This window comes from Caretta caretta, chromosome 13 (assembly GCF_965140235.1).
Source record: "Caretta caretta isolate rCarCar2 chromosome 13, rCarCar1.hap1, whole genome shotgun sequence".
NCBI classification, from domain to species: domain Eukaryota; kingdom Metazoa; phylum Chordata; order Testudines; family Cheloniidae; genus Caretta; species Caretta caretta.
In genome coordinates, this window is record NC_134218.1 from 41801183 (window position 1) to 41817999 (window position 16817).

Sequence of the window (16817 nt, forward strand, 5' to 3'; positions counted from 1 at the left end):
AAATCTAGTGATCCTGATCACATGAACAAGATGCACCAGCCCAGCATCTAGAAAGAGGATTGATTCTCTGTACCACGGCAGCGCCCTAGCCAGCCCTGCCTGGTGTCCCGTCGCCAGCTGGGGCCAATTCCCGATGCTTCAGAGGAGCGGGGGGGAATCCAGAATACATCCGGCCAATCGTGTCTCAGCCAGCAACGGGCTGCAGCCCTGAAGCATGAGAATGGATGCGAGTCAGCGTCTGAGTGCGGAGCTGCAGGAGTTATGAGCATGCTGACAGGAGGGCAGGGAACCCTGTTCTCCCCGTGGCCCGTGGTGGAGCGGAGATGAAGAGGATGGTTGGGCAGAGGCTAGCTATGAGCCGTCCCGTGTGACATCTTCAGGACCATTCCTGACAGCAGCTGGAAACCTGCTGAGCCGCCTCACGCTGGCGTGTGCTGCATCTCTTGCTGGAGAGGCAGTGTGGCTAGTCACTAGGACAGGCCCCGGAAGACCTGGGTTCTAGTTCTGAGCTGTCGTTTCAATGTGGGCCATTTGCTTTGGCTGATATTTTCAGCCAGTGCCCCTTAGAGGGGAAAGACCCCAAATCCCATTCCTCACCCCTCTGAGCCAGCAAGTCCCTCAGCCGTGGGGACGGATTGGAACTGGCTAGAGTGGAGAACTCCAATACCCCATTCCCTGACCCCCCATCCTGCACCGGGGAGAGGCCTTTTATCCCATTCCCAATAACGGCCAACACTGGATGCTGGGGAGAAAAATCAACCATCTTCTCACCCAAGCCCACGCATTGTCCATTAGGTGGAATTCCTTCCTGTATTTCCCCAGCTGGTGGTCCCAATAAATCTCCCAGAGCTAAACACACAAAACAGCAAGGGTTCTCACGATCAGCCAAGTTCTTTAATAGCAGCCCAGGGCAGACCAGAAAGGAAATTTGAGTACATTATCATCTCCTCAATGCGATACAAAGAAGCTTGGCAGGAAATGAAAAAAAAAAAGATACAATCTTTTCCAAAGCATAAACATGAGCAAATATCACAATTTAGAAAGGCTGAAAATAGGGAGATCAGGTTAACAGAGCTAAAGGTCGGTATAAATGCAGATTTGAAACATAAAAGCTAGGTTCAGGCCAGAGCTGGTATAAATTCATAGCGTTTATGGCAGGAAAGACTAGTCCGACTTCCTGGCTATTACATCTCCCCTGCAATGGGCCCAGAACCTGCATGTGACTCAAGCACATCTGGTGCTTGGCTAAAGCACCTCTTCCAGAATTGCTGGAAGAATTCTACACCCGGGGATCTGGCCTCAAATTCTGCAGAGCAGGGACGGTTAGAGACACATGGGGTCATGTGTACAAGTTTCTTCAAGTCACAGAGGCCCGATGGGACCATTCTGGTCTAGCCCAACTTCCTGCCTATAACACAAGCCAGAGAGTTTTGCCCGCTGATCCCTGCTTTGAGCCCGTAACGTCTAGGGGAACTACAGCGGGCCTTTTGGAAAGACATCCGGTCTTGATGTAAAGAGCACAAGCGAGGGGAAATCCACACATGCCTAGTTAAGACAGTCCAATTGTTAATTACCCTCACTGTTAATGTGCACTTTATTGCCAGGCTGAATTTGTCTAGCGTCAACTTAAAGAACCCACTACGATCAGAAATGCGTTGGCTGGATTTTCAAAGGAACTAGCTGCCTAAATGCTATTGAATTTCAAGTGGAGATGGGTGCCTCATTCTGCAAGGCACCTTTGAAAATCCCAGTGTGTGGCAGAGAGTGTAAAATTCAACCTAGGGGATTTTAATGCCCAATTCCCACTGATTTCAAAGGGAAACAGGTGCCCAAAGCCCTTAGGCTTTGAAAAATCTCAGCCTCAGTGTCTCTGTGCTTCAGTTTCCCCTTTTCAAAATAGGGTTAATGGTAAAGCTGGTTTGTTCTGCAGAAAATTTCAATGAAGACTAAAAAAATATTCACTTTTGTTGAAATTTGCACTGGAAAAAAATTGTTAAAAAAAGTTGGTTTTGGTGTTTGACAACTGAAAACTGAAAATTTTCAGACAAAAACTGAAAAATCTTGTAGCCAAAAACTGTAAAAAAACCAAACTGAAAAATATTCAGTTTTTAGCCAAACATTTTCGGTTTCTGATGAAAATTTGAAGTTTTTTTCTAGGAAAATGGGGACTTTCTGCCAAAAAAATTGAAACCCAGTTTTCCATCGAAAAATGTTTTCATGCACATTTGTTGACAGCTCTAGTTAATAGCAATTCCTTGCCCTACACTGGGAGCTTGTGAGGATAAATGTGTCAATCTGTGGAGGGTGAAAGGGAGGAGGGTCATGGAAAAACCAGGCTAGGTAGGTGAGATCCTTCTAAAACTTGCTAAGTGAAAGCACATCAGATCATTATACATCAGGCCTATATACAGAGGTGATATGGGGACCATTCATTTCATTATATTTCCTGCTGCATGGGAAGGTGAAGAGATGACACCAGGTCTCTGAGGAATTCCCATCACTCCAGATTCCATCTGTCCTCTTTCCTTCCACTCCTGTAATGAGAGAGCAGAAGGAGAGTGTCCGTTTATTGTTTACAGTGCAGTCAGGTCTGGAGACCCCAGCCAGGTTGAAGGATTTCATTGTGCTGGGTAGACAACTAGGAATGGAAAGATAAAACAGAAAGAGAGAGATGGATATCCAGATGGATAGCTACTGGCAAGGAAAGATGGATTGACAGAGGTGTGGATAGTGGGTATGATGAATAGACAGCTGTTTATGGGGTTGGATGGACAGAGAGGCGTGTGTGGGTATAGATAGGTGTGTATGGTAATGGATAGATAGTGGGAAGGGAAAATGTTGGGTGGAGATGAATAAACAGATCCTGGGAAGGAAGGAGTGATAGAAAAGAGGGACCCTTAGGTAGATAATACAAGGGCAAATGAAGGATAGAAGGTAATAGGTAGATAGATGACAGATATTGAGAAGAATGGATTGATAAATAATAGAGACTATGAAGCCAGGATAGACAGATGATAGGAAGAGAGATACCATGGAGAGAAGGATGGACAGATAGATTGGACAGAGAGAAAGATACTCTGGAGGGGAAGACGGCTAGAGAGCTACACAGATAGATGCTGCTGAGGAAAGGATGGATGGAGAGAGAGATTTGAGGGTGAAGGAAGACTGGCTGGCTGGATTACACAGATCCCCATAGCCTTCCCCATCCCACTCACTTTAGCTTTTCCACAGCCAGAAGGTCAGGAGCAGGTTAAGTGCCACTCCTTTCACAAAAACGATTCTCAGGCCCAGCAGCGTGAATGACAGGAGGTTTAGCTGATTGTCTGTAAGACAACAGTAAAACAAAGGTCACAAAAGATCAGACACACACACACTATGGATTCTGACATCTGCCTCACTCCTGACTCTTACTCGGGGGTTCGATGCAGCTGGAAGCTACAAGGAATGGGATGACATTGACCCTACCAGAGACTAGCTGACCCTGTTCACAGAGGCTGGGATTTTCACAAGTTGGGTGCCCAACTCCCTTTGAAAGTCAGTCTCTAGCTCCCTTCGGCCCACTTTGAAAGTCCCAGATGAAGCTCTTTGCCTCAGCAATTCCATACAGCAGAGAGTTCCACAGGTTAAAGAAGTGGTGTCCCTAACCTCTGTTTGCCAGAAGCTGGGATTGGGCGACAGGGGATGGATCACTGGGTGATGATCTGTTCTGTTCATTCCCTTTGGGTCACCTGGCACTGGCCACTGTCAGAGGACAGGACACTGGGCTAGATGGACCTTTGGTCTGACCCAGTCTGGCCGCTCTTATGGTCTTATGCAAGTGCTTCCTCTTATCAGTCCTAGCTTTGTCCTGGATGCTGCATCCGTACCTGTCTCAAAATTGTCATCCAGCTCCATTATCTTGCATGTGTCACCTGTAAATAAAAATACCCATCAGCTATTAATAGAAATAATCAAAACAATTTCATTCACATAAGTATCTGTGTCTTTTTATTTAGCATGTTTACAATGGCTGTGCTAAGGGGCCAGCTGAGAACAGGGCTTCCTCATGCTAGGTGCTGTGGAAACACAGACTAAGGTTCAGAGTGTCACAGATTTTATGGCTAGAAGGAATATTAGATCATCTAGTCGGACCCCCTGCATAAGACAGGCCAGAGAATTTCACCCAGGCACCCCGGTATTGATCTCAATCATGTGTCTGAGTAAAGCATCGTCCAGACGGACATCAGGCTTGGGCTGACAATAGCCAGAGCTGGAGAATCCAGCACTCCCCTGGGGATTTTGTCCCAGTGGCTAATCACCCCTGCTGCTAGAACATTGTGCCTCAGATCTCATCTCAGCTTATCTGGCTTGAGCTTCTGGCCTGGGGTTCCTCTTGTGCCTTTCTCAGCTAGGTGGAGGAGCCTCCAGGACCTGCGTGCTCCCCCTTTCGCAGCACTCAGGCACTCGAATCAAGCCACCTCGCCCTTCTGGTCAGATAAACAGACTGAGCTCTGCAGGTCGCTCACTGCAAGGGATTTTCCCAGCCTTTCAAATGGTTTCTGTAGCTCTAGTCTACACCCTTTTGAAATGTGGCTGCTGGACCTGGATGCAGTACTGGGCTCCCGCACGCTGTGTACACAGTTAAAATTACCCCCCACCCAGTCCGACTCGCCACTCCCCTGTTTACTCCTCTGTATCAGGGTGGCACGCTCCCTGAGCTGCCGAGGCTGGGCCCAGCCCGCCCTGATTCCAGGACAAGCCCCACCTGAGAGGTATCAGGAGTCAGGTGGAAGCACTAAGAAGGCCCAGCTGGGGGAAAGGCCAGAGGGCAATGGTTGTAGGAAGCCTGAAACAGCCCCTCAGTAACTGGAGAAGAGACTGGCTGCAGGAGAGGCTGGGAGGTTTTGTTTCTGGGAACGAATTCGGAAGGTTAGTTTGGAGAGTTGTGACCCCAGCAGGCAGGCTAAAGACTGATCCAGCCAGAGGGCTGAGCCACCTGTCAAAGCAACCCTCACAGGTCTGCAGTGACCTTCACTGGGGCATGCGAGCCTAGCCAGGAGCTGCTCCGCTTCCCGTGGCTGTGAAGGGATGCATTCAGGTGAGTAGGATGCTTGTTGCCATGTCCAAGAATAGTATTAGCCCTTTTCACTGCAGGGCCGCACTGGAAACTGTTCTTTGGCTGCTTGTCCGCTGTGACTCCATAATCCCTTTCAGTGTCGCTGCTCTCGGAGATACAGTCCCTTGTTCTGTGGGGGTGGCCTGTGTTCCTAGGTGTAGCCTTCGGCTGTCTCAAGGCACGTTTTATTTGACTGGCCACGTGAAGCAGGGTGCCCTGGCCGCCCCCTTGTTTACCACTCTGCCAATCTTTGGGTCACCCACAAATTTTAAGAACGGCGATTTTATATTTACTTCCAGGTCATTGATAAAGAGATTTAATGGCACCTTGCCTAGCATCGGTGCCTGTGGACCCCTACCACAAAACCCATCATCCCTGCCACCAGCTTATCCATATCTCCCACATGCCAATGAGAATGGGTCATTTCATTGGTCACCACCAATCTGGGACCAGAGCCCAGCCTGCAGCCTAGAAACCACCTCCCAGCCTGCACGTTTACCTTCCTCAGCGCTCTCCTTCATACTGTCTACTCCCACTTCATGTTCAGCAATGCAGTGAATGTTCTCCTGGTCTTCCCAGAGCACCGTCCCATAGCTTGCTTCCATTTCTCCGCTGTCTGGGTTTTTCACCTGCACAATGGAGGCATTGACGTCTGTGAGAGATCTATCTGAGATCCCAACTTTGATGTTGCCAGGGGAGAAGTCCGTGATAAGGCAAGCTGAGTAGATCCCATTTTGGGACTTCACTTGGTAGATAGAAGCTTTAGATTTTTCGAGATCTGTGAAAGAGAAAAATCACATGGTCGGGGGTCGGGGGTCACTAACCACAGTCCTTGCATGCCTCGTCATCTAAATCTGAAAACCAGGCCATGTAGCGAGAGACTTAAGATAACCTCCTCTTGGATAGACTAGATTGGTCAAGGGGCAACTTCACCCCAGTCTATACAAGGAAGAGATTTCTGACAGTAGGCAGCTCTTCTTTAATCTAGCAAAGGCAGAACAAAATCATAGAAAGCCAGGAAAGACCCCTGTTCTACTCTAGTCTGGCCTCCTGTATTACTTGGACCGTAAGAGTTGACTGAACTAATTCCTGTTTGCACTAGAGCATGTCTTTCTAGAAAAAGAGCAAACTTGATTTAAAAATTTCTCCTCCCTACACCTATTCGAATACTAGTTGATAATTGTCCTATAGACATAATCACTTCAAGCCATGAATGTTTGTTTCTTTAATCTTTCCCCAAAGGTCAGACCCTCCAGACAGCGGCTCAGTTGTCTGGTTTTTCTCTGCATTCCCTTCGTTATGGGTTTGGGATACCCAGAAAAGTCACTTTCTCACCCCTATTCTGTACTGAATGTGTCATGGTGTGTCATGGCAGTTCCACTCTCTGGTCTCTGCTCATGAATGGCTAGATTTCAGTTTTGGACTATTTGGGAGACAAGGATAGGCCTTACAGAGGGATGGACGGAGAGAGACTGCAGAGGAAATGATGGATGGATGGTTGGCTGGATATTGGAGGAGTGCAGATCAATGGGTAGATCTCAATGAGGCAAGACTGGATATGGTTGGGCAGCTAGCTAGCTATTGCCGGCGAAAGGCCAGATAGATTCGTCATTAGTTTTACAGTTAATCATTATTTGCCTGACTCTGTGCTACGTACCCCAAACCCTTGACTAACCCTAGCAGAGGGGGGGTGTGGTGGTTGTTTTTGCACTCCCTTTCTGACTGTGCGGTACTTTTGCAAATGGCTGACTGAGCAGATAACAATGAGAGGCTGGTTTTGCAGAGTGCAACGCCTGTGACGTGTGTTTGTTTCTCAAGCTTACTCGGAGCGACTGGAGACTTTGTTCTAGCTCCGAAGGCCGATTTCCTGTAACCGCCCACAGAATTCACCCCTCGCTCTGAGACTTTGCAGGCTGTTTTGGTAAATAGGCACTATTATAACCGCAGCCCCATCGCCCACGTTTCCTGTTGTTCTCTCTGCCTAAATGAACAGAGGCCTCGTCGGAGCTGCTGCCTGCTGGTATCTCTGAGGCCCTTTATCGACAGGACGGGTGCGGGACGGACGGGGCAGGTCCAAACTATACAAAACTTCCTGCCAACACACCTCAACTTTCCACTGCCAGGGCTTTGCCTAGACGTCACAGGGAAGTCCAGGGACCATTCAGTCCTTGAGCCGTCCATGGGGAGGCCAGCCCTAGTGGTGACGCAGAGGTGAATGTCTGTTCAGTTGCAACCTTGGACCAAATTTCTTCCATGCAGGCCAGCGTAGAAACCTTTCAGCCAGATTGGTGCTCACGCCCTTGAGGTGTGAGGGTAGGTATCTGATTGCCCATCCTCTCCAAGCCAGCTATTCCCTCAGCCTTGGGCTGGGTTGGTACAAGTGTCCTAGAAGCAAAAGGAATCAGATCCTATCCCCTGACCTCACTGGTCCCTCTGGATGGGAATCAGTACCATGTACATCTGAAATGCCCCCATTCTATTCCCCAACTTTCCTGAGCCAGCCGGTCCCCCCTGACTTGGGACTGGATTGCAACTACCTGCCTAGCTATGAAAAGCCTCATATCCCATCCCAGATCTGGGGCCAAATTGAAAACAGCACCCCCTAGAAACGAAAGGCCCTATATCCCATTCCCTGTCCACTGAGCCATCCCTTGTACATGGGTTTTGCACAAAGATGTATACTATGAACGTCCTCTTACTTACTAGCCTTTATTGTTAGTCTGGTCCCACTACCAAAAGTGACTTTATTTCCTCCATAATTCACACTCGGGGAAACGGCATTGCGAAAACCATTCCACGCCCTACCCCAAACCGTTAAAGGGCTGGAATCCACCTGGGGCACAGTTAAACTAGAGCTGGGAAAGTCACAACATTATATGGTCTTGGGTCATTGGTCATTTTGAAAAGTCAACCCCCAGATGGTTTGTTTGGGGTCAGACCGGAAATTAAAAACGCTGGTGAGGCGAAAAGTGTAAAAAAAAAAAAAAAAAAAAAAAAAAAATTTCCCTTGGACAAACCTGAAATGTTTTTTGGTTTTTTTTGCCAAGTATGGGGGGGCGCCATGTCCGGCGGCACTTTAAAGACGAACCCATTGATTTGGGCAAAAGCTTTCGTGGGTAAGAACCCCCCCTTCTCCAGATGCATGGCGTGAAAATGACAGATGCAGGCATCAAGATAATATATTTATATATAGCACTGTCTCTCCCCTCGTGAGGTGACTCCCTTCTCTTCATGTGTCAGTGTATCGATGCCTGGATCTGTCATTTTCACGCCATGCATCTGGAGAAGGGGGTTTTTACCCACGAAAGCTTCTACACAAATCAATGGGTTTGTCTTTAAAGTGCCACCAGACTCCTCGTTCTTTCAATTTTCACCACTTTTTAAAATGTTTTTGAATTTATTTAAATAAAATAAAATTAAACATTGAAGCAAAGTTCTTTCAGACTGAAAAGTCAATAATTCGGTTCAAAGATGTTGAAATGAAACACTGTGGGGGGTGGAGGGGGCCTTCAGGTTTTGGTGGTTTTTCCTTTTTCCAAAGAAGCATTTGGCGCAATTGACAAACTCATGAAATGCTAAGCGGTGTGGCTGACTCTGCAATTTCTACCGAAAAAAGTTTCAGAAGAAAAATGTCTCCCCGCGCTGAGTACGTTAACCATTGACACAGAAAGTAATTTAGGGTTCCCCCTTGTTTCTTGTATTTCTTCCCCTGCACCAATTTTCTGTGTTTTCACATCGGAAGGCTGCATTTGTGACCTCGTCGTGTGGCGTGATGGAAGCGATTCTGATGACACAACATCAGCCTTGTAACCGAACTTTTATGTTCCTATCTGGCGCTCTGCACCGTAGTAGCTGAGCCGCTCAGACGAGTTACACTCCCATGCCACTCAGAGTATTCCCACTCCAGGGGGAACTGAGGCTCAGATATTGCATGGCTGGATTTTCAAAGGAGCACAAAGGGAGTTAAGCATAATTAACCCCGTTGACATTTACTAGGATTTGGGTGCCTAAATCTCTTTTAAAAGTCCCAGAGAAAGTGACTTGCCCACAGTGAGCCTGTGGCAGAGTTAAGAACTGACTACAAGTCTTTGGGGTGCTATTCCCCATCAGACCCAGTGTCCATATAGCCCAGCCCTGTTGATAGTGCCCAGGGCCAGCTGCTTCCCAGGAAGATACAAGGGTCTCTGCAGTGGGCTGTCATGGCTGGATCATTATACGTATTGATATCGGGTGTTAAGTTCCTTTATGCTTTTCAAAATACCTTTAAAAATCTGGCCCTTATGAGACAATTTTCCCACAGCAGAAGTTTCTTCCTAAGGAATTTGTTAAACTCATTGAGGGGGAAAAAACAAAACAAATTCCTTGGAGGTAACTTTACATACATGCACAGGCTGAGTGTTTCAGGGAGTTCAACGCCCAACTTCCATAGAGTTTGGATCTGGGTGCCTAACTCCCTTTGGCTACATGAACACAAAGGACTCCTAGTGCGGACGCAGCTAAATCTGCAAAGATGTGCTTTGAACCGGTGTCATCAGCCCACCCCTCTGAGAGGGACAAGCTCTGTCAGTAAAAACGCAGCTTTGCTGGTCTAACTGCATCTAAACTAGGGACTTCAGCCAGCACAGGGATCAGAGCTCTTCACGCCCCTAACCAACAGAGCTATGCCAGCCCAAGATACCTGACCTCTGGCTCCTTTTGAAATCCCCAGCCATAAATTAAAGGCGGGAAGGGATCACAAACTCCTCTAGTCTGATCTGTATAACACAGGCCAGAGAACCCCACGCAGGGACACCTACATCAATCAAAACCACTTCATCCCCTTTGGGAAAAAAATATGTGAGTTGGTACAACATCTTCCATCTCTTTTTAATTGTTTTTCAATTAAATGAAAATATTTGAGCAATAAAGTTCTGTTTTATTGACAAACTTGGGCATGTTTGTTGAAGAGCCATAAACCTGAAAACCATTTTTGGATTGTTTGTGGCAAAATCCAAACCGGTTTCTTTTTTTCAAGTAACCGCATTGGGTTGCCCAAAACAAAACCAATTCTGGGGTGGTTCAGGTTTTCAGTGGAAACAAAATGTTTCTGAATAATATTTAGATGAAGTTTAGAAAATTGCGGAAACTTTTTCTTTAAACAGGGACGGGGGAGGAAAAACCCACTTCCTGACCAGCTCTAAAAAATATCATTTTCAAGCAGTGCCGAAAAGCTCCACTTAATGAAGTGCGGGGAGGGGAGGAGAAAAAAAGAAAAGGCACATAAAATAGAAGATTTTTAGGTTGATCTGGAAAAGTCAAAAGAATTTTTTGGCCTAGATTTGGCTGCTTCAGGAGCTGGATACCTCATTCACATTAAAATTTCTGGTTCAAATATAGATGATTTTACAAAGTTCTGCCATAATGACTCTTTTAATTAGGAAACTCACTTGGAAGCATTAAGAGTTCTGTTCCAGCTCCAAAGATCACTGTCCTAGGTCCAGTATTCCCACCCCAGTCCGAACCATTACAAATACTCTCCTCCAAGAATGAGTCAGAGAAACCACTCGGAAACTCTCTGACTTCAGGATGAATGTGGTGGTTTCTCTCATTGGTCTCTCAATCCAAGTGCTTACATAGGTTCCAGCTTCATAGTATCTCGCCCCTCATAAAGTTGCATGGCTTTGATCCTCATAGACACCAGAGTGGTCGTAGACTTGAGTTCTATCTATTTCTCTCTATCATTGCACTCTGGTTCCACCCTACCCTTTTCATAGCCTGACTCTCTGGGCCATACTCGCTGGGCTCGACCCTCAGCCTGCTCCCTCTACCGAATGGGAGCTTGTCATTTCCATCACCATAATTCACACCCCAGCCAAGGCCGTTACGAGAATTGCCAAAACCGCACTGACCTATTCCAGCATTTCTGCCCTCAGGGACGTGTTCGCAGTGCCAAAGTAGGGAACAGTCTCGGTACGCGAGCTGCAAGTTTTCATTCACGCTATTTCCGGTATGAGGACATTTCATGAAAATGGGTATTTACCCCCCTCTCAAACTGATCTTTTCCCATTTAAAAAAAATGGGAAAAAAAAACCTCAGTTTCAAATTTTACTTGACCCCCCGCAGTTTTCGTTCTTACATTTCAGTTTTTATCCAGCAGGTAGACTTTCCTTCACCCATTTGGAAACCCGCTGGGAGTTGTCCAGACTCCATTTTGAAATGGAAAGAATTTGTTTTCTACACTTTCTGGTTTTGAAACCATTGTTTAAAATATCCCTGGATACAATGTGCTCCCTCAATCTACCCTGAATCATTCAACTGCGGTTCCCGCAGCGAGCTCTCCTAGTCTGCCCTTCTCATTTCCTTTTTGTGCCTTGACTGCCAGCGTGGTTCCACTTCCAGAGAGAACCTGATGGCCTCCACCTCCGTATTTCACAGGCCAGGGGAGCTTTCCCAGGCCTATTTCCATTTACCAGAGTTTAACCCTCGGTTACTTAATCTAGAATACTTCATTCTATGGATACCAAGTAGAGGTGCTTGAAACTTTTCTTTGCTACCGCTCTTCCCCCACTAAACATGTTTGATTTTCAAATGTGGAAACATTGCCCTAGATTTTTTTTCCAACCTGTCAGGGATGGTCTAGATAATACCATGAGTTCAGGGCACTGGACTAGATGACCTCTCCAGGTCCCTTCCAGTCCTAGGATTCTATGATTTTTAAAGCCACCTAAGGGATTTGATTTCCTTGAAATTGTTAATGATTGTTTTTCGTTATGCTTGTTTTTCGGTTGTCATTCCACACTTTAGCTTTTCATTAGCAATTCCTTGATTGCACATTTTTGTCACATGGCTGTTGTTGGTTCCCCCCCCCCCCCCCCCATAGCAAAAATTTGTACTTTGGAACATTTTCCATTTTGGAAGAAAAATCCATTTTCTTCTCTTTTGGTAGGATTATGTTAAGCACTTCACACTGCCCTCCTACCTCCTTCTCCCCTGCCGTGTCCTCCTCACCCCCTTCCCTTCCTTTGTCCTTTCATTTAGCTGATTCCCTCCTCATTTAATTCAGCTAAAAAATCATGGCACTAACATGCCATGCTGCCATCCCGTTGTTCACTCTGACTCCTTCCCTCACAGCGGGCCTGTCTGCTCTATTTCGATTGTCCGCTCTTCGGGGCAGGGACTGGCAGCATCTCTGTCTGCACAGCACCTAGCGCAACGGGGCCCCTTTCCAGGCTGGGCCTCAGGCACTAATGTCATAAACACGATGAATAATAACATAGGGGGCAATTTTTATTCTTACCTGGCCTTAAACCTACATGGGAAGCCGCTTCAAAACAAACCCTTGGGGGGTGGGGAATAAAAACTTACCCGGAGTCACTAGAACTTTGGTCCCCATTCCAAATATGAGTTTTCCTAGCCCCTCATTACTCACACTGTGACACCTGCCTCTACAAAATGGGAGGTGACTCTTTCAACTGCTGCTCATCTTGGATATGAAGTGGAGAAGCTTGTGAAATGCTCTCCCAGTGAAGGGCTGGGAAATCCCATTGGACAAAACAATTTAACACATCTCTGGGGACCCAGATGGGTGGGAAAAACCCAGCGATGGCTAAGAGATGGAGGCATGGATTGGCTGACCCAGTAATCCCTTATTCTTCTCTCACATTTGTCACTCTGGAATTTATAGGATGATATGAAGAGAAATAAGTGAGGGTTATAAGGCCTTGGTGGGTCAGCTAGTACATTTCCAAACCATGCATATGTCTGTCTGTCTACCTACCTCAGGGCTTTGCATTGGTGCCTGTCACTATCGAATTGGGCATCTTCCAAGCTTGCATAGATACTAAGTGAGGTCCCTACAGTATATGGCAAGGAAAAATATTGTTAGAGTGGATTTCAGCTAAATATGACCTACCAGACCTCTGTGATACTATGGTGAGGAGTGGGGTATAGACATTGACTAGACTAGATTCCAACCAGTTATACTCAGGTTCCATTTACGTATGGTTTATAAAAGTTAAAGAAACAACTGATCGGTATTTATTGAATGGTTAATCAACTGTTCTTAGACTGTTATAGAATCCAACAAGTCAGTAACTAGCTCATAACCATGGATTGTACCTTTCTTTAGCACCTTCTACTGATGAGTTATAACTGTTCACAGTACATACTAAGCATGCCTCTGACAGGCTCACAAAACCGAATAACTGATTATTGACCCTTTATACATTATTTATAAATATAGCCTTAATATACCCATTTTGATAATTTTTGGTTCATAATGGGAGTTATCCAAATTCTATTTTGTAACTGACAGACATTTTCAGAATGTCCAGGTTTTGAAAACTATTTTTTAAAGTTAATGGCTAATCATTGTGTTATCTATCCATACTCCTTTCCGTTCATAGATCTATTGATTTGCCATGAAAACCTATCACAAAATACCGAGACACTGCATTTCAGTTCCATCATGTATCCTCTGCATTATGATTGATATTTTCAAAGTTAGGCAGCCAACTTCCATTGAACTTCAATGAGAACTGGTTGCCTCTCTCCCTGAAGCCTTTTTCTTTTTGTCCTTGTGCCATACTCACATGGGTTCACCATCAGCTTGGTCCCCTTTCCAAACGTGAGCTTATCTCCTCTATAACTCACACAGCCCAGGAAACCTTTATAAGAACCTTCTTCATGGCACTGACCTTACCTAATACTCTGCTTGCACTTAAGCTTTTAGGGAATGTTTCCTATTTTAGACACAAAGTCTGCAAGTCTGTTTCCAGCTGAGGTTCCAATGTGTCCATCATGGGCCCTCTTTGATTTCAAAACCTGATAGGAATTGGAGCTGGAAAAGTTCCATCTAGGCCCATATCCCTGGTCTTGGCTGATCCATCACCCGACTTGCTAATGTATTCAAGGGCGAAGATGGTCTTGTGTTTGGGATGGGACTCGGGAAATCTCGGTTCCATCCCCAGCTGTACCACAGACTCCTTTAAAATGGTCCTTTGGTTAAAGCAGCACGGAGAGGTCAACTTACTTGGGGTAACAAGAAGTTTGGTCCCAGTTCCAAATATGATTTTTCCATAGCCCTGAGTTTTCACACTATGATGACAGCCTCTACAAAATGGGAGGGTGACTGTCTCAAGTCAGTCTGATTTTTTTTCAGATGACATGAAATTTGTAAAACTATTTCGTTTCGACTGAGAAATCACATTACTCCAGTCATTTGTTAAAAGAACTGAAGAAATCCCTGGTGGAAATCTCTTGTCAAGAATCCAATATTTACCCAGAGATTGGAGTTTGACTGGGTGATTTACGAAGTAATTTACTACCCTGACTCTTCTAAACCTAGGAATTATATGATCATGTGAAAAGATTCTGGATAAAATTTCAGAAGTGACATGAGCCAGATTTAAAGGTATTTAGGCACCGAGTGGAATTTTCAACAGTCCCTAGGCACCTCGCACCCATTAACATCAATAGACGTTAAGTGTTTAGGTGCTTTTGAAAAATCCCACTCAGCACCTAAATACCTTATGGTCAGATTTTCAAAGGTATTTAGAAGCCCAAAGGTGCGGATAGGCACCTAGTCGGATTTTCAAAAGTGTCAAACAGAGTAAGGTGCCTAATTCCCATTGAATTCCGATCTGCATCTTTAGTCACCGAAATACCTAGGAAAAGTTGGTCGTTAGGAGCCCAAGTTTTGCTGAAAGTCAGTGGGTCTTAGGCTTCTAAGTCACATAAGATTTTTTCCCCCTTAGCCTCCTGAGTCACTCGAAGATGAGACCCAAGGTCATTCATTTGAAAATTGTGCTCCCTCTCAATAAATACAAGGGTTTTCATGCCCAAGTGGGTCACCTAATAGAATCTGCAGGCCTCAAGATCCTATCTATCTGTACCCTGCCTTCTGTATATGTACACATCTAATTACTCAGATCCATCTGTCTAATCATAAGTCCCTCGTTACTATATTTTCTTTCTTTCTTTCATTGTGTAGTACTGCTGTATTGATCTATCCCCATGCATACCTCTTCCTAACCCTCTGTCTATCTTTCCATCTGCAGGATCACTTAGGTATCTCTCTGTATTCCATGGACTGCGAATCATTGTCTTCTGCAGCCATCACACAATCTCTTCTTCTGCCCTTATCATTTCATCGTTATTTTATACTCACACGGCTTGACCGCCAGCCTGGTCCCCTTTCCAAACGTGAGCTTATATCCCCCACCTCCATAATTCACACAACCCAGGAAGCCTTTACAAGAACATCCGTGACTGGGCTGATATGTGACACGATTCTGCCCTCCATTAGGGTTTCCAGAACACTTCCTGCTTTGGACACCAGGTCTATAAGTCCATTTCTAACTGGATTTCTCCATGTGTCCATGATGGACCCCTTTTGCTGCCACCATCGTGTGGGAATTGGAGATGGAAAAGAGGTATCTAGTTCCAACCCCAGGGATTCCTAGGTCCCACTTAGTCTGTACTTGCTACAGCTAATGAAGTAAAAGGAAAGGCTGGTTGGTTTGTTTGTTTGTTCTTTTTGGCTGGCTGGTACAAAAGAGATCTGCCTTCAAATCCCAGCTTTGCTGTCACATACTCTGTGTGACCTTGGTCAAGTTACTTAGGCTGACATTGTCAAAGCTGTCTAGGCAACCTGGGTGCCATGAAAGCCTGGCCCACCCCCTCGCTGGTGTTATATTCGCAGCATACGTGCAGAGAAGTTAGAGTAGTTTATAGTTTTATCTTTCTGGAAGATTGCAAGGTAACACTGCTTTATCTCTTAGACTCCACAACTCTCATTATCAAGAACCAAACCCAGCAAGAGACAAAGCAGGCTTCTCCCTAAGGCAGAGAGGAACAACTTGCTCTGGGCTGGCTCTTTGCAAAATAACTGCTGAGGATCATGCACTTCCCCCTGAGCCCCCTAACCTGCAAGCAGCCCCCTTGGAATTGAAAGGGAAAGCTGTAATTTTAGCACCGGTTTTCAGTACACCACAATTGTCTAAAAGGGATGGCTGGCTTTGCTGTTGAAGCAGCGTTAGGCAAATCAAACTCACCGGGGGTAACAAGAAGCTTGGTCCCAGTTCCAAATACGACTGCCCACACTCCCTGATTAGTCACACTGTGACACAGGCCTCTACGAAATGCAGGCAATGGTCCCAGCTCATTCCCTTTACCATGTCGTACAAAACAGGTCAGAGGACTGGGGAATGATTTCCCAAAGGAAGTGACTGGAAGGAGTGTAAAAGGTCCCTAGTGAATATTATAGGAACAACAGACCATTGGCACATGGGTGGGGAAAGACCTGCCCAGTCTCTTTCATCCCTGACTTCTGTAACTCTAGGATGTATGTGATGACCTGAGAGATTCTAGCAATACACAGGAGGGTTACAAGGACTTAATAGGTCAAGTAGTGCATTTCCCAGGTGATATTTATCTATCTCATGAAAACCAGCCACAAAATATGAAGTGCTGCGTTCCAGTTCCGTCGCGCACTCTCCACATTCTGCTTTTGTGGATTTGTCCGTGTCCTGCTCATCTGAGCTGACCCTTAGCCACGTCCCTCATCCAAACGGCAGCTGATCTGCTCCAAACTCCACACAGCCCAGGAAGCCTTCACGAGCTTTCCTGACGGCGCTGAGTCACAGAGAATAAATGCCTGGCCCAAAGTTACAAAGTGAGTCAGCCACGGGGGGAGGAATGGAACCCAGGAGTCCTGTCTCACATGGCAGTATTTTAACTACTC

At 45.9% G+C, this 16817-nt stretch overlaps 1 gene segment (V, D, J or C); it reads right to left on the bottom strand.

Annotated features, from left to right (window-relative positions):
- Positions 1–872: 872 nt before the first annotated feature.
- LOC125628999 (M1-specific T cell receptor alpha chain-like) overlaps positions 873–16817 on the bottom strand; it is a 47853-nt gene continuing 31908 nt past the window's right edge. Inside the window, 4 exon segments of the C gene segment in view lie at positions 873–2534; positions 3216–3323; positions 3867–3911; positions 5595–5873. Of these exon segments, the coding sequence occupies positions 3217–3323; positions 3867–3911; positions 5595–5873 (431 nt within the window).